Source organism: Artibeus jamaicensis, unplaced genomic scaffold (assembly GCF_021234435.1).
Source record: "Artibeus jamaicensis isolate MK-2021 breed Jamaican fruit bat unplaced genomic scaffold, CSHL_Jam_final contig_233, whole genome shotgun sequence".
Lineage (NCBI taxonomy): Eukaryota > Metazoa > Chordata > Mammalia > Chiroptera > Phyllostomidae > Artibeus > Artibeus jamaicensis.
In genome coordinates this window covers 27,024,593-27,043,416 of record NW_026521486.1, presented here as the reverse complement: position 1 = coordinate 27,043,416, position 18,824 = coordinate 27,024,593, and the positions used below count along the sequence as shown (strand labels likewise).

At 41.5% G+C, this 18,824-nt stretch overlaps 1 protein-coding gene across 2 annotated transcripts; it reads left to right on the top strand.

Annotated features, from left to right (window-relative positions):
* On the top strand, positions 1-18,333 carry ERP27 (endoplasmic reticulum protein 27). Of its 2 annotated transcripts, XM_037136624.2 has the most exons (7): positions 1-218; positions 593-693; positions 2,292-2,429; positions 12,712-12,828; positions 15,788-15,913; positions 17,051-17,248; positions 17,668-18,333. In XM_037136624.2, exons 1-7 carry the CDS (start codon positions 125-127, stop codon positions 17,713-17,715), a joined length of 822 nt encoding a protein of 273 aa, XP_036992519.2. In that variant the 5' UTR covers positions 1-124; the 3' UTR covers positions 17,716-18,333. The 2 variants fall into 2 exon arrangements, with proteins under 2 accessions (XP_036992519.2, XP_036992517.2); XM_037136622.2 differs by lacking the exons at positions 1-218; positions 593-693 and adding an exon at positions 1,550-1,897.
* The last annotated feature ends 491 nt before the right edge of the window (positions 18,334-18,824 follow it).

Here is an 18,824-nt window from a genome sequence, read left to right as displayed (position 1 = left end):
CCTAGCGCCAGCTGCAAAGTTCCCAAAGCTCTGACAACACACAGTCCATCAACCACAGGGTGGGCTGCCCTGCACCCGTGTCCCGGAACACAGAGTCAGGGGTTGGATCAGGAGCAGAAGAGCAATGGAAGCGATGCTGCCCGGATGCGTGTTTCTATTATTTCTCTTCACGTGCAAGCTGTCCCCAGATGTTGTTGCAGAAATTCAAGAAGCCTCAGGTAAAACAAGCACACAAACAAACTTGGGTGACTGTGGGGTGAAAGTTGTTAAGAGAAGGGAAGGGAACAAGGTAACACTCCACATACTTGTCCTCCAGATCTTGGAGATTCCCCGGGACATGCTGGATAAGCACCTGTGCTGCCTGCCTAGTGGGGAGGGGAGAGGTCTGGCATTACCCTTCTGACAGCAGCCATACGGTGGGGTCACCCTCCATATGTTGGGAAAACAAATAAATAAATAAAGCCTTGGAAGAATAATAACTGCACCCCTAGAGCTCCTTGGCCTTCGAGGGAAGAGAAGCAGGATGGAGCTGCTTGCTCCCTACTCAGTGCCCTAATACCTTCTGCTTCCCTCTCACTGTCTCTCTGTGTAGATGATTCCCCTGCTCCCCAGGAACCTGTGCGGCTCACAGGTGTCCCAGAAGCCATGGAGTTCATTGCTGCTGCCGAAGTGGCTCTCATAGGCTTCTTCCAGGTTTGTCCATATGCCCTACTCATTATTCTCCCAAAGAACTGGAACTTGGCCTCAAAGGAGCCGTGACAGTCTCCATCTAGCCAGGATGACACTACATTAGAAACCAAGGGGCTCAGAGTTTGCTTTCAGCTTTTTCATTTGAGAACTCTCAGTTGTTTAGGCATTTCCTGTCTCTGAAGTATGTCTTTCTCAAAAGTTCTGAGGCTCCTGGCTGGGTCTCCTCATCTGTGGTTGCTTTGAAACTTAAGCCAGTATCTGATTGCTGGGTCAGCGGCCAGAGTAAGTCCAACTTCTGTCATCCAGACAGGTAGCCCTTCGGTCTTCTGTCTCTTGGTTCTGAAGTGTTAAAAAAGAATGATGGTTCATATATGGAAGGTATTAGCCTCCATCTTCCAGGTTGACTGTCTGGCTAATGAAAGCAGCCATAAAGGAGCGATCATTATTCTAGCACCTTTATCTTTCTCTGGAGGTTAACATCTGGTGATTCTCACAGCTGATCAAGCCCTTTCTCATTGCAGACCTTTTTGTCAGTTTCCATTCATTAATTCCAACTCATCATCACCCTGCCATTTTGTGTACACAGCTGGAAATAGCTGTGATGAGGTGTAAGTGGGGGAGGAAGAGAAGAGCGCACATTTTTCAGTGATGAGAGAGATCTGAGGTGTAGACCAAAACAGCCACCCTCAGAACGGCAGGGAGGGGCAAGGAGGTGGAAATGGAGCCATGTGCAATAACTTAAATCAGCCACCAGATGCCGACGTTTGATCTGTAAGCAATTCCATTTTTAAGAGCAGAATGAAAAATGGGAAGCTTAGATTAACAATTAGCCTCCGGTGACCTCCACGCGTATGTTCAGATAAGCAAGGTGCCGGGCCCCTCCGCTTGAGCTCAGAGGCAAGGCCAGCCTTCTTCCTTTCCATTTGCACATCTCCTTCAACCCAGAGAGGCATCAGAGCAGAATGTGTTCAGCCCTGATTGTTACCATTGCGCTGCTGTGGGCAATGGTCCTACGACACCAGGGAAAATTATGTCAGCTTGCGATATAATGAGGACTCATCACTCAAAAGTGGCTTCCCTGCCCCCTGCCGCTCCAGAGTTGGAACAAGTCACGAACAGGATCCTTCATGGGCAATGCCTCTCTGGCTTACACACAGTAGGAGGACTGTTCTTCCACATTTTGCACAACCTGTTGTTAACAAAACTAGTAAGTTTCCCTTTTAATTTCTTTTGGGGGGGGCCCTTTTGATAACACTTTCTTATTTTTGGCATTTCTTTTTGCCTACACAAATTGTTCCTAAAACATTTGCCTTCTTGGGTATGTCGTTGACAATGCCGCCCACAGTTGCAGGCCCTGTGATTTTGAGGCCCCTGTGGACTACAAACAAACTGCGAGTTCTATGGGAAGGCCAGAGAGGCGTCCCGGGCTTAGACACAGTTTTGTACTTGCCAATTAACCCACTCAGCCTGGAAATGACTCCCCTGGACACTAAACCAAGTCTCCGATTTTTAGTATGAGTGAGCACACTTCAATTCCCTATTCTGGTTCCATGTCACCTTTGAAATAGCCTTTGTGGGGTTTTCTTTCCCCTTGTTTTTAGGATTTAGAAATACCAACAGTGTCCATATTCCGTGATGCGGTACAAAAATTCCCAGACGTGGCATTTGGAATCAGCACCGACCCCCAGGTTCTGGCCCACTACAACCTCACAGGAAACACCATTTCCCTCTTTCGTCTGGTAAGTCGGGCAGGCAACTCGAGCCTTCTCCTAGTTTTTATTTACCTTATGTTGTAAACTCATAAACTTGTGAGACTAGGAAAGGTCTATGTCTTTACCACTAATGATGATGCCAGAGTTGGGAACAGTGACAATAAGAGTGATGGCTCAACTCAGGCTTCCCATACAGATGCTGTCATGAAATTGAGGGCAGTCTGGACTGAGAGTCGGGCAATGGGATTGGTTGCTGACCAGTCATGTGACTTAGGCAGGTCACTAACACTTCTTAGCTACAATTTTTTTCACCTATAAAGTAAAACGGTTTGCCCATATCATCTCTAAGATCCTTTTGAACTCTAAAATGAATATTTTCATCTCTTTGGGAGTTCACTAACATTTAAACATTATTAAACAACTGCTGTATGTCATATGCCATGTATTAATAATAAACCATGTTAAGCATATTCTCTTCTCTCCTAGATCTTAAAGTAAGTAGAGATCATAAACATAATATACAAGTATCTAGAATACAAAGACATCACAATGGATAAAGTGTTATATAGTTTCAAAGGGTAAAAGCAGTGTAGGTATTCTGACAAAAAATTTATTTAAAAAATAGCAACTGAACTTGGACTTAAAGGATAGAAAAAAAAATGGACAACGTGGAAGAGAATTTGTGGCTAAGGTAGAAAAAAATGTAACTTAGGAAAAAGTAACCAGGCCAATTTGACTGGATTTCATGGTTTTGGGGAAATGAACATAAGACAAAGAAGCTTGATTGGAATCACATTGTGAAGAAATTTGAATGGCAGCTTGATAGGTTTTCACTTCATTTGGTTGGCACAGGAAAGGCCCTAAATCCTTTAGATCAGGGGAGTGAGGTGAAAGAAATGTGTTATTGCAACACTATTTTGGCAGATGGGTAAGATGCATTGCCAAGTAAAAGGACAAGAGTGGAGAGAATTTTTGTCAGGCTAGCAAACCAGATCATGTGCTAAGGGTTACAGTAGAGAGGTTACAATAGAAAGTGAAGAAAAGACAGGTCTTGCAAGGATTAGATATCAAAATGATGGAAAGGAGGCAAAGCTTAAAGTTAGGGTGTCTAAGACTAGTGAGGGCCCATACAGAAACAGGGATGCTGTGGTGAGGAGTTAAGTCTGTATTATTGGTAGAGAATCTGGGTAAAGATGACCAGAGTCCACTGGGAAGGAGAAGCTGAGCCAAAGATAAAGTTTCAAGATTTCTGGTTTGAATGTCCTTCCCCTTCTGGCCTTCATCCTGTCAATCTGTTTCACTTCCTATCCAAACCTGTCTAAAATGTATTTCATATTCAGTATCTCCAGCTTTCTTTAAGCTCTAAGTGCACTGCTATCTAGTCTGTACCCTGCACTCCATCAAAACTGCCTTCCTCCAGGTCAGCACGTTTTGGGTCTCATTGCTCCGAACATCTCTGCCATGTTTGACAGGTTGGCCATGTTTTTTCTCTTCAGTCTCTCTTTCCTTGACTTCTAGGATCCTACTTCTCCTGGTCCTCCCCTCCTTTCTTAGTCCCCTTGAGACCTTCTGTTCCTCCATCTGCATTACTGCCTGCCCCAGTGCTCTTCCCATCCAGGTTACAGACTCCCAGCCTCACGAAGGCAGAGACTGTCTGGTTCACTGCTTCAACCACAGTGTCTGAAAAAGTGCCTGCTGGGTATCGGGTGCTCATTAAGTGTTCATTTAATTAATTAATTAGTTAGTTAGTTAATTAATTAATGTGTAACCCTCAGGTAACATGATTCTATCTCACGTTTGACTATGAAGTATTTGCTGAGGATTTGGAATGTTTTCACTCTGGCCTGGACCTCTACCATAATTCAAACGCTCGCTTGCTGATTGAAAACCCTCATAAGCTCTACAGTCTTAACACATTCTACACTGAGTTTATCATCAGCACCTGCTCAGTCATGTTTTTCCCTCTAAAATGCTTTTTTATTGAATGGCTATGTTCCGCCAGTCTCTCATTTTTTCTGACTGGACCTCCTAACTTACTGAACCTATGCGCTCTTTCCCTCTTTCTATTTCCTTCTATTAGACTCTTAGCACCAGCACAGACGATTCCATAACTTCTTAATTGGGCTCCCTTTACAACTTCACATGTAATTTTTAGATTGGTATCAAGATGATGAATTTAGATTGGAAATTTGATGATGGCACTCCCTTCTTAAAACTTTTTAACATTTCCCATTTCTTATAAGACCAAAATCAAGATGTTCAAACATGTAACCTATTATGGCCTGACCACCACCTGCTTCTCTATTCCCTTTTTCAGCACATTCCCGCCCTGGGATTTATCTCCTCCATTCCCAATGACACCCAGTACGATGGCACAATTCCACAGTTTCACACAGGCCATTCCTCCGCCTGCAACGCGCTGTCCCCGCGTCCCCCTTTCACTTAGCCTTACCCGGGTCATCCTCCTCACATTCCAGCGAGTCAGGCAGGCATCGTACCCTTCAAAAGTCTCCCTGGACTCTCCCAGTTGGCCTCACTACTCCTCCAGATCTGCGCATCTTCATCTTCATTTACCACTTTGTAGTGCAGGTCATGTACTTCTGCGCCGGTCCCACCTTATTCCCCGCTATTCAAGGGCAAAAACTGAGACATCCGCTTGTTGTACTCTAAAGGTCTACAATATGTCTCTAGTACCCAGAAGATGCTGGGGAAGTGTTTGGGGAACTAACTCACCTCTGAAGGCATGTCTGTGGGTGCACGTGTACCCTCAGCAGCCCTTCCCTCGCCTGGACAGCAGTGGTAGGTTTGGCTTTCATTATGGTGAGAAGGGATGAAATCGAGCTCCTCTGTGAAAAGCTTTGGTAAGAAAGATATGGAAGGTTAGGTAACGCCTTCCATGTTACTGTTGAACCATTGGTAGTGACACTTCAACACGAAGTTTCTAATCAGCTACAGCTCCATAGGTGCTTCATTCCCGGTTTGTTGTCTATACATCTTATGAAGGCCTGATTTTAGTCTTAGTGCTACCAAGACTTTCCTGGGGAAGAAAAACAAGTGCTGTTGCTTCCAATGTCCCTACAGAATTTTCAACCTCTAGTGGGTGTATTAGCTTTACTTGCAATTTATTCTTTATAAAGTCCTGGTGATGACTTCCCAGAGCCATTCGCTCTTCACATCTGTTTTTTGTTTACTGCTAGTGACAGACCTGCTCTGAATGAACCCTTGGGACCTCTGTGGACAGGATTATTTTGTGCCATACCCAAAATGAATGCACTGGTTCTTGTCCTACTCCATTAGCAGGTCCGGGAGAGATTCAACTTATGCCATGCCAGCTTTTAGATAAACAATTATTTCTCAGTTTATACTTTCCAAGTTGAATACATATTCTAACCGAATTGTTATTTAGGACTTTGGGATACCTCTTTTTTTTAAAGATAGTATCAACTAAAACTATTCTTTACATTGGGAAATGTGAACTTGTTGCAATTTTCTGGTACTTACCTTCCTCTTAAATTTGGTTTGTTGTTTGTTTGTTTGTTTCATGCCTGATTTATAATAGGCATTACACTAGGTGTTTTCATTGTTCTACCATCTAGTTTACACAGGAATTTGATGAAATAATTATTGTTAACCCTGCCTTATCAATAAGGAAACTCAAGTTCCATGAGGTTGATTGCGTTGTCCAAAGTCTCACAAGTATAATCCAACCGACATCTGACTCTTATCTTGTGTCGCTGATTCCAAAGCATACCTTGTCTATGATGCTACAGTGACTTTCTAAAGCACTTATTCCTGAGGAAAACCTTTGTTTTTACTCCTAGATTCTATCTGCTCTCGTGCCCGTCATTCTAAAGCCTACTGTTTAAAAGTACTTTCTCCTAAACCATTTCCCTATCCCCATTGTCTCTACTTAGCCAACCCTCGGGTTACTTCTCAAGATTTAATCTAGACATTACAAATTTTGTCAATAAAATTTCAGAATTTAAACATGTAGAGTTTTCAACTTTAAGGACATATCTAGAGATACAGTAAAATAATGATCCATGAAAACTTAATAAGACTATAAGGGTTAACATGACTGACCGGATGCTTGAAATACTGCAGCATAAATAGGAGACCAGCTAAAGCTGCATCTGTGGGATGCACCACTTTACAGAAATGGTGCAAGCAGGTTAGATAGTCATCATCAGGAAAAATGTGAGGAAAATGGGGCGATAGCAAGTTGTGTGTGATGGCCTGTCTGTTTTGGATGGCAGCTTGTCTCTCACGTGCATGACGGCAGGGAGACCCTTACAGCCACCCGCAGAACTCTTACTGCCCCCCCCCAACAGAGACACGGGCCTGGGCTGAATAAGCATGAGCCTGTCCTGAATGGAATTTCAGATGTTCCTTGAACATAACCCTGCTTTCGGTTTCCTCAATCATGTCTATTTTAAGAAACGAATTAGCCTAACTTTGATCCATTGGGATAGTAATGGAAATAGAGCAGAGTCACTCTGTCATTCCCTTCACAGTTATTTGGTGGGTACTTATTTTAAGAAATGCACCTTGCCAAATAATCAGAAGAGACCAGTACATGAAAATGAAGTGATAATCAATGCAAGAATAAGACATGTCAAATTATTAAATATTTTTCTAAAATACATATTTACCCAATGTAATGTAAGCTAAGCAGTTTATTAAAAATATTTTTAAAAGCCAGCAACATGAGGATATTTGCTTAACGAATGATTTCTCAGTGGCATGCAAGTACTTAACACTGTAACTGTGATGTAAACGAGGACGACTTTAATACCTTTTATGAAAAGCTGGGTTGTTAACTAAAAGAAATACATAGGAATTGAAAGGGATATTGCTAAAATACTACCATAATTAACAGAGAAAGAATGATTAAAGCTGTTGGTATAATATAAGTAGTGTCTAAAATATAAAATAATTCATTTCAGACACTCAGAGAACCTCAAAATTACACTTTCAAGTGGAAGTCCTCTGGCTTACTCTTTCTGCTTTTCATCTGATCCCTCTTTACTTGAAGAGAACAATACTATGCTATCTCCAGGAAAATTCTTTCCAAAAACTGGAAAAATACATAACATTTTCCCCCAAATCTTTGTTCTAGGGTCATATTTTCTTTCCCTTGCATTATGCAAATAATTTCCATTACAGAACAGAGATTTCCTGTTCAAATGCTGTTTCCAGAAACGCTCCACCTGAATCCTCCGAAGTGTATTCATTTAAGAAATAATGAAATAATCAGGCATGTTTCATGCAACGAAACATACAGGCTGGATAGACTTCAGGAGGGTGGTTTTTAACAAAGCTCCTGGCTTCCTAGAGAATGTTATCACGGAACATCTTCTACCTCCAGTGGGCTGCATTCCTTAAGCCCAGAAACACCTACAGTAACTGGTGTTTCCTGTTTTCCCTGTTCTGGGAAGAGTGAGGGACTGCCTGGAAAATAGAGCTGGAGGGCGGGGCTCCTGCCCAGAGCACAGCTGTGCAAGCTGAGGTGCAGGTACCCGCCTCCGAGTTTCCAGAAAAATAATCGGGAAGTGTTCAGACATATTAAGTATTTTAAAGACCCTAATTGTGATGATCATAATAGTGGTTTTGAAGGTAGAAATCAGCGAACACTTCAGTATGAAAGACACGCGCCAGCTGGCAAGCTAATCCTTACACAGCAAAAATCTGCGTGCTCATTTTGCTCCTCTCCTCACTCTCACCGACCTGGGGAGGGGAATGGTAGTGGGCTGGGCCAGGACTCCACCTGGAAAAACCTTTTCTCTTGCATTTATATTTCTGCTCAAGCTTTCTACCCAGAACTTCTGGAATTTTTAAACAATTAAATATACAAAGGGAGTTCACAGTTTAAAATATCCTATGGTTTTGATTAATTTTTTTCAAAATTCTTTTTTGAAATACAAACACTTTCTGTACCTCAGTACTTATTTGATAGATTTGAGTTGTGAAAACAGTCATCAAATAAAGTGGTAAAATTTGTATTTGAGTGAATATCAGCATGTCTGAGCCTCACATATAGAAAGCGCTCAACAAATAATTCATAAACAAATGAATGGATTATAAAAGAATGATTAGCTATGCCAAGAATTAATAAAACTAACCATAAAGAGTACACTGAGCTTCTGGAAGGTCCACACTGCTTCTCACTGACCTAGTGGGAGCCCACCTTGAACACCCTGAAAAATGGAGTCACTATAGTGGTGACAATAAAGAACAATCTTGGACTGGACTTCTATTGTTTAGTGACTTTGAGTCACCCTTGCCTGAATTCCATCATTCATAGACTAAAATGATACTTACCTTTGACTTTGCTGGGTAGACTGAAGGAGGTTTCTTGCAGTAAAGGATAGTTCAGATCCATGGCAAGATCTGATTGGGTAGAAACAATATAGTAGATGTAAGGGAAAGAGGTTAAAGAGAAGTAAAGGGTCAGTGGCCCAAGAATCTCAAAAGTGACCCAAACGATAATAATGATATTTTAGGAAACAGACTTATTCAGGACTAGCCCTGATAATTTTTATTCGTAGATATAGTTGCTATGGGTGATGGAAGCACTACCTTGTGTCTTTATGGGCACAAGTAGACTGGGAAAGATGAATGAGAAAAGCTGGGCACAGTGGCCATATGAAACCCTATCTTTTAATATATCTGAGTAAGGTGGAAAGGTAGTTCTAAAATGTGTATCTTGGATATTCAATCAGTTAACTAGACAATCCCTTCCACAAAAGGCAATTTTTTTAAAAGCTGGGCCCAAAATGAGGGCTTTCAAGAATTATTAAGAGGGGAAAATGGCTGGACTAAGATCTAGAAGATGGAAGGAACCCAAAAGGTAAACTCTGTGTATCAGTGTTACCGAACAAGAGGAGGTGGTCCGAGGGAGGGGCAATACAATATTTGGCCCACCTAGGGATGCCCAAAACTGCTATACAACAGGGGCCCCTCCCGAAAACCAAAATACTAAAATCTACTGGGCCCTTCTGTCCGCCGCCAATTGGAAACACATCTCTTAAAGCCAGAGATTTGTGAAAAGGAAACAAAATATTTATTTAATGCTATTCAGGCCTAATGCCACCACTAAAATATCAAAGTCCTTTAGGGTATACACCTACACCCACACAGCGCTCCCTTCTCCCACTGTCCCAATTCCGGGTACCGTAAATCAGGAAAAGAGCACACGTCCCTTTTTCAGGCCGCTGGCACCGTCAGCTGTGTCACTGTGCAGGCAGGATCTCCAGTTAATCCAAAGTACTGTGGTACCCTCTCATGGTCCACTGGCAAGAGTCCTTTGTACCCAGTTCCAGTCAAAGTCTCTGTTGCTTTTCAGGCCCCGCGGCCAGAGGGGGCACCCCAAAGCCGCGTGGGCCTCTTCTACCAAAGCTGCAGGAGTCCGCACTCCACCAAAACCATGTGGCTTTCTTCTTCACCTGGCTGCAGGGATCTCCATTCTGGCAAAGCTGCGTGGTTTTTCCCTTTCAACTGGGAAAGAGGGGGTCCGCACTCCGCCAAAACCACGTGGCTCCCTCTTTCACCTCACCAAGAGGGGGTCCTCACTCTGCTGAAACCGTGTGGCTCTCCCTCCATCTGGCCAAGCGGGGACCCTTCATGTCTCGGAGCCAGTCTTTTCCAAGCTCTCACACAGGCCTTCTCACTCAGGAGCGCAGCCCCTAGTTACATCCTCCTGAGTCCCAGTCTTTCTCACTCAGGAGTGCAGACTTTAGTTACATCCTCCTGAGTCCAAGCCTTTCTCACTCAGGAGAGCAGCCCTTAGTTACATTCTGAGTCTCTGCTAGTTCCTTCTCTCTCAGGAGCACAGCCCCTAGTTTCCATCCTGAGTCCCTGCTCAGTTCCTTCTCTCTGGCTCCCAACTTGGCCACTGCTATTTAACATATCTATGAAACCAGTTAAAGGTTATAGATATGTTAAATAACCATTCCTCCAGAGGTTAGCTCCAAAACTGTTGCTATGCAAAATAGCTCTCAATGGCCCTGGCTCCATTCTTTCTTCCCCCTGGGGGGGGGGGTGAGGACATCTTATATGTCTCTCCAATATTTCTATACACTTTGAATTCTGGACACCATTCCAAATCTTTTTTGGGGGGCCCCCCCTGGCTGCACCCTGTATCATCAGGAGTGCTTTTCATCCGGGAGGCTTTTGTGGGTTCTAGGAGAAGCAGCCAAAAAGCTAAGAGCTTTATTAGCATTTTTTGAATTAATAAATTTTTAATTAAAAAAATTTAATAAAGCATTTACTAGAAAACTTTAATAAAGAGCCAGAAAAGTAAATGTTGAAGTCTAGAGCCCAGAAGAGGAAGTACAAGGCAAATCTAGCAAAATACCCTTTGCTCTACTTTAGACCCCACAGAAAAATACTCTCAAAATAAGGATAAACCACAAGCTGCAGCATGGACTTAAATCATCTTAATTTCTGAAATTCGATTAGGTTTATCATATATGAATATAAAAATACATACATACATACACTTGTAGACATATTAATTATATATATAATCATATATATAATCTACTCTTAGCCATATCATATATAATAGCTGACCCTCAAAGAAAAAGAAAACAATCTTAAATCAGAAAAGAGAAATTACTCTCAAAGTAATCTCAAAGGAGTATTATTAAGATTCACAAATGACTTTTCAATAGAAAGAGTGGAATGCAGAATTTAAAGAATTGTATCTTGCAAAACTAAGAGATAATAACTATCAACTTAGAATTCTACCCCCAACAAAAATAACCTTCAAAAGTAAAGGTGAAACAAAAATATCTGACAAGCCCAACTGAGAGGATGTCACCCAGCAGAACTGATTCATGCTAAAGGAAATCCCAAAGGTTGTTCTAGGAGGAGTGAAAAAAATTCCAGAGAGAAGCTCAAAAATACAGCAAGAAATGAAAACAAACAAAATGTACGTGTAGGCATAAATGTAAATGTACGTTGACTCTGTAACAACAATAAGAATGTCTTGTGAGATTTAGAATTAAAACACACAGCAGTAATCATCTTTAAGTCTTAAGCGTAGGTGAGGGAATGGACTTGTGAGGAGGCAAACTGTATTAGAATGTTCTAATGTCTACAATGCCAAGAAGAAGTTAAAATGATCAATTCATGTTAGATTCTGATAAGTAAAGAATGCACGTTATATAATCCTAAAAAAATAATTAAAGCCTCTGTAATTTCTAAGTTCATAAAGGAAAAGAACAAATAATACAAAAGTATTCAATCAATTCAAAATAGGCTAGAAAAAAATTTAAAGGACTTCAGAACAGGCAGAGCCAATGGAAAATGAATATTTAATTAAGTATTACTAAGTACATTACAAAAATAACAGATTAAAAAACAGACTACCAGACTGGATTTAAAAATATAACAATGTGCTTTTCATAAGGGACACATTATTTTAAGACATAACCACACAGAGACACAAGTAAAATATGAAGATAAGAGGATAGAGATATATGGTGCAAACACGTCCAAAAGAAAGCTGGAATAAGTATATTAACACTAAGCAAAGCAGACTTTGAGGCAACAAGCATCCTTAGAGATAAAGAATGACACTTCTTAATGATAAACTTTCAGTCTGTCCAGAAGATTTAAGAATTCTAAACTTGCATTGATATCACCTGAGACAATAGAGCCAGAACAACTGACAGAACTCTAAGAAAAATGGTTCAATCTACAATCATACCAGAATATTTTAAGACTCCTCTCTTCATAGAATAAGCTGGTTTTAAAAGTCAATGAGAATGTAATAAAATTAACCATGTGACTGCATGTGCACATACGGAAGGAATGCTTCATTCAAAAACTGTGTAAACTATACGCAGTTTCAAGGACACAAATAACATATATAGAAGTTGACAAAAGATATAAAATGTAAAAATTAAGCTAGAAATTAATAACAAGAAAAGTTTAGAAAAGAAATAAGAACAGATATTTAAAAACACTTTGAACCGAATGATGAGGTAACCTACATGTAAAACTTATGGATGCATTTTCAACTTTCTAAGAGAGACACCGCTTTCTGAAGGCATTTCTGCTCTTCCTGAGATAACATTCGGGCCTGTGATGACACTTGCCACATCCTGTGGGTCATGTCTGTTCACTTCTCTGGGTCCCACAGGACAGTGTGTTCTTCAAGGGCAGGGAACATTTCCTATTTACCTTTCTGTGTTTGGAGTTCTAGTCAGTGCCTGACACAGGGTAGGTAGTTCAGAAACATTTGCCAATGAATGAATGAAGACAGAATGATGACAATTTCATTATTTTTTGTGCCTCTCAGGTGGATAACGGACAACTGAATTTAGAGAGTGAAGCCATTAAAAACATTGATGCCAACAAATTAAGCCGTTTCATTGAGATCAACAGTCTCCGCCTGGTGACAGAGTACAATCCTGTGGTAAACAACAGCCCCTGCCTCCAGCCCCTAAAGTCCCTGTGTCAGGGAGGATACTTGTCCTCATAGCAGAGATCTATGCCCCCAGGAGTTCTGATCCTTTGACCAATAGCAAGAGTATCTGCAGTTAATCCAACACCTTAGTTGTTTATGTTGTCATCCTTGCTGCAACCTTTAAGGTTGATGGACTTGCCCCTATTCAACAAAGAAACAGAATCAGAAAAGTTAAATGACCTATCACATGACTAATAAAAAAGAGCTGTAATGCAACGTTAAGGCGACTGATGCAAAAACTCCTGAGTTTTGCTGCCTGACAGTGATCCAGGAGGGCAGCCTGGTCCCAGCAACGCTCCAGACCACGCTTCTCAAACCACAGCACAATCGATGCTGAAGGCCCCTTGTTTCCCGAAAGCATCAGGAACCAATACTTCTTAAAAGTGCAGCAAAATACATCAATAGACAAAAAAATCTTTAAAAAATAAAGCCTACTGATCACATACTTGGATGTCGCAGTTACATAAAATTTCTACGAAAATTTTTAGGCACTTTTTCCCAGTGCTTCGTAATTAAAAATTCCAGGTCTGGCTCTACCCGCACATACCTAGACCCTCCAGGTGAGTCAGCTTTCTTTCCAGGTTTGTCTTCCTTTAGTGTTGCCTGCTGTATGCAGCCTGGATAAGCCATTGGTCTACTTGTCCTGATGATCTTCTGGCCTTCTGACACTCCATAGCTTATAGAGTTTAATAGCCCACCTTTTATTCTTCCTGGCAGAGATCATGGCGTGATGCGGTATTAATTTCTGGTGATCTACATCAGCTCAGAGCCACTATGCATTCTCTAAGAACAATATTTTATTTACATGCATGTCATGATTTTTAGAAATGACAACTCCCTTTCCTACCATATTCAAATTGAATCTTTGCATTGATTTTTTTTGAGGTAGAAGTAAATTATTATGCCCATTTTATAGAAACATTCAAGATCCAACTGACTCATTCAAGATCACACAATTAGTAGAAAAGGCTTGATTAAAGGCAGCACATTGAACTCATCATGCATTAGTTCGCACTGTCTATTTCCATGTGACAGGACAGGAAACGGAGTGCAGAAAAGCAAAGCAATTTCCTCAAAGTCATATGACTGGAAATGTGAGCTTCAGAGACAGCCCTTTCTGCACTTGTCCCTTCTTTTTTTCATGACTGGTCTCTCTGACTGAATCCTGTGGTTTTTCCATTGCCCTCCCAGCCTTCAATAGAAAACACCCCTTTTCCTGTTGACTAAATTCCTGTCCCCCCCCTCACACCATGTTTGTCTCCATGGAGTGGTGACTCCATTTCCACTTTTGCTAAGATTTCAAACACATGCATCCCGGGGGCATTGGCAGGAATCATTGAAAAGGCATTTTTTTCTCCTAGACCACCACCACTTCCATCACTGTGTCTATCAGGCATCCAGGAGTGCATGTGGAACCAGAAAGACTGATTTTATGGTCCCTGGGTTTATGGTCTCAGGGCCCTGGAGTTCTGAGGCTTAAGGCAGGGGCAAGAACTTGTCCAAGTTCTTATGTCCAGTCCATCTCTATCTTAGAGAACAATGACATTTTTTTAAAGTTTTATGTTAGTTGTGAAAGTAAGTCACCTCAAAAAGAATTAAATAAAAATTTCTTTAGAGAAGCAAGTTCAACTTTTATTGTGACTTCATTTCCCTAAAGTAATACCTTTCTCATTTGGAGACCTGCCCGCACTACAGAGCTATTTCTCAGGTGCCCAGGGGGCAGAGGTTTGCACCAGTAGCAACTGGGCAGAAACTCATAGGTGAGTATTTGGCCTGCTGTGCACTTTTAATGCACACACTCAATCCTTGGCTTCCAGACAAAGAATCAGGCTGTGTCTATTGGTATTAAACTAATCGCTTCTGATATGTCTAATCCCTTCCACTAAAACAAAGGTAACTTTTAACTTCTTAGCTTTGGCTTCTTGACTCTTCTGAAGAATCATCTCCCTGTCTACTTTAGGAGAGTAGATGCATGCTTTAAATTCAACTAGCAGAATCTAATCAAGCAAGAGACAATTATTTAACATCCAGCATCCTAAATTGAAAATCTAAAATCTAGTTTTAAACTACTGAGAAAAATTTGGGGGAAAGAACCCATTTTGGGTCCCCCTCTCCATTGGCCAAGAGAGTAAGAGGGTCTCTACAGAGCAATGTACACATCTTGATATGTGTACTGCATCCAATGGAGAGTACTTTGAAGGTGACCGAAGTTTGAACATGTAAGAATAAATACACAATTTTCTATAAATCAATTCCAGGTTTTTTGACTCCCCCCCCTTGTATTTGTTGTTTATTGCTACATAACAGGTTATTCCCAAATTTAGCAGCTTAAAACAGTAAAAATGGATTCCACACAGTTTCTGTGGGTCAGTAATTCAGAACTGGCTAGGTCAGCCAGGTGCTTCTGTTCTTGGCCTCTTGTGAGGTTACAGTCATTTGTCAGGGAGGCAATGTCATCTGCAGGTGTGACCGGGGCTGGAGAATCTGCTTCCAGCCTGGCTCAATCGCATGACTGGCAAGTAGTGCTGGCTGTTAATAGGAGGCCTAGTCCTTCACCATGTGAATCTTTCCAACTTTGGGACTAGTTTTCCCTGGAATGAGTGATGTGAGAGCAAGGCAGAAACCACAGTGCCTTTAACGACTGCACCTTGGACGTCGCACTCCATCATTTCCACCACATCTCACTGGTTACTCCACTGGTCCCTACTCAGTGTGGGGAAAAGAGATCAGCCCAGTGTGAAAACCAGAGGGTGAGCTTCACTGAAAGGATCTGAGAGGCTAGTTACCACCGTGTTACGGGTGAACAGCTCTCATTTTTGTTGCACTCTACCTAGTCACTGGGTTACCATTAATGGGCTTTTTTCTCCCTCTCTCTTTCACTCCGTTATAATCCATTTCAACTTGCCAGACTGTGATTGGCCTATTTAATAGCGTGATTCAGATTCATCTTCTTCTGATGATGAACAAGGCCTCTCCTGAGTATGAAGAAAGCATGCACAGCTACCAGAAGGCAGCTAAGCTCTTCCAAGGAAAGGTAAGTCTGGATTAGGAGACACCCTTTTGAAAACTCAGCACCAGCACAGTAGGAAAAGAAAAATGGGGCTAAGGGAGTGAGATAGATAAGGAAAACTAATATGGTTAAGAAATAAAGCGAGAACTGGGACATACTAAATCACATTACTCTGATTTAAAATTCAAGATATGTATTTTGTACTCTTCCAGGCCTGTGTACTTATGCCTTTCATTAGTGGTAAAGTCTGTTGCTCTTTCACTACATTGACAAGTGAAGACAAAACAGAGACTCAAAGATACTGAAAATAAAAATTACCTATTCGTTACAATGTTTTTCTTCTTACCCTAGTCTTTTAAAGTTTTAGACCTCAGGACTTATTTCTCATACCGAACACCTACCACATTCCTGGAGCCTAATGGACGTTCAGCACCTGGTGGCTAAGGGACAGTAAATACATAAACAATGTAGTTCCACTTGCTGTCACCAAACAGTAAAACTTCAACAACTTCAAGGTTACTGCATTGAACTAAATTACCTGTTTGATGATAACTACCTGATAATAAAATAAGCTAACTTTCTGATGGTTGTTTTCATAACACAATAAGTTGTCAGCGTTACTGAATTTAGATAATTCTCTAACCACAATATTATAAGATTTCTACTTTAGGTAGAAGGTTTGATCTAATAATATAGAATAGTTAACATTTGTCAAGCACTTACTGTATGCTAGAAATTGTACTAGAAATACTAAATGAATCCTCTCATTTAATCTCCAACAAAAGCCCATTTTGGCCATGAGAACACTTGAGTCTCAGAGAGGCTAAGTAATGTGCTCAGAGTCACACAGCTAAATAGTACCAGAGACAAAGTTTAAAATTTATTCTCTGCTTTTAACCAATAGGCTCTATTTACTTAATCACTAAAGGTAACCCCTAAAGTCTCTTTCAATCCCCTGTTCTTGAAATTAAATCAACACGATTGAAGGGATAACATACCTAAGCAATACAAAACAAACACACACTCATTCTGGTTCAACCGAGAGGTCATTTGTGCGGCACAAACCGTAAATCCAGTCTGAGTGAACTGCCACAATTACGAGATGCCTCCTTCCCCCCAGGACCTCAGACAGAGCTCTCTTTCCACCTTCCCCAACTGCAGATTCTTTTCATTCTGGTGGACAGTGGAATAAAGGAAAACGAGAAGGTGATATCATATTTTAAACTAAAGACGTCCGAACTGCCTGCTTTGGCGATTTACCGGAGTCCCGAGGAGGAGTGGGATACACGGCCCATGGCTGAAGTTTCAGTAGAGCTTGTGCAAAACTTTTGTGATGGATTCCTAAAAGGGAACTGGCCGGTGAGTGTGAGACTGCAGGGAAGGCAAGCGGAGTTTCTGCCTCTCTAGATCCCCGGTAGTTCCTTTTGAATAAAAATTCTTTGGCTCCACTGGATTTCATTAAGAGCAAAGGTATATGAGAACATGGTAGATGGAGCCTGGATGCTTGTGAGGATATAGTCCTCGGAATAGAACTACAAAAGCATGTTTGAAAAGGTCTTGTTTATTCAAAGGAGCTGAATTTGGGATCTCACCATACTGAGCACAATACCCATGGGAAACAAATCCAGTTCCATGTAAAGATTTCATGAGATAAAAATTGCAGGTAGATTTGGAACTTCCAGTGTTAACTAAACAGCTCAAACAACATTTTCTAATCTTATAGCTCAAAACACAAGAACAGACTCCAAATCTAAATAGCATGTCATGGTGTTTTTCAGAGAGAAGACAATGAATCAGAAGAAAAGACTCAAAAGGTGGAACTCTGAAATCTCTGGTACTTCTGCACGCCACCAAGTATCTACTTTATGCTGAAAACAGGGGCAACCCAAACCTCAGAGACACTAAGCAAGGAAATCATCTGACCCTGCACACACACACAGCTCCGTTTCGTTCCTTACAATCTCCTTTACTCTCCTTGTGCTTTCTTTTAATTTGCCTACACGCTCTCACTACCTATCCAACTTTCTCTTACACGTTCATACCACACAGACCCATACACTGCAGTACCACCATGATACCACTGGATGAAGGCTTTAAGAGAAGTATATGGTACCACTATGAAGAATAGACATGCCTCAAAGGAAATGTTCTGATTTATCATTTCGTATTGTATTTGGACACTGCAGGTGACTTACACATAACATAATTTCTTCTCTATTAGTGTTACTTAAGGGTTGAAACTCTAGTTTCTTCATAAGTACATATCCTGCTTCTGATTCTGGCCCAAAATCAAAAGGATGGTTTTAGACTCCTTTCTGGAATGGTCTTCTTGCCAGAAGTCAAATGATGTTCCTAAGGTTCTGAACTCAACAGAAACAGACCATGTAAAAACTCAATGCTTGTTTAGCATCCCTAACTCCACATGTACATCCACAACTGCACAATAAAAGGCAATAATGTTATAAGAAAAGACTGGCATCTCTCTGCAAACCTTTTGTAAATACCCAGCTGCCCAACTAAGTGGTAGGGACCTCACCATTTGGTGCCCACTGTCAGGCTACAAGCCACTAATTTGTTATTGTTCACTCCGTGGGTGGGATGGGAGGTGGGCAGAGACCATCCTCCGGGAGGATTCTTGTAAAGATAGCCAAATTGCTCAGACTCGAATCAGGTAACAGGTTAGGGAAGAGGTAGGAGGAGGGGAGCACTTTGGCGGTGGGGCCAGCTAGTGCTGACTCAGCCCAGATTATTGCAGGTGAGATGTGCCATCCAACCCTTCGTGGGAGGGAGGGTTTGGCCAAGTGTCTCTGGCTCATAGGCTGTTACTGTCAACACACAAATGCTACATTGTTCCCAGGAGGCCCTTGGCTCAGAAGAAAAGTACCTAAGTGCTCAAGAGCTGAAAAACCACAGCGTACACCTAAGGACTGGTCCA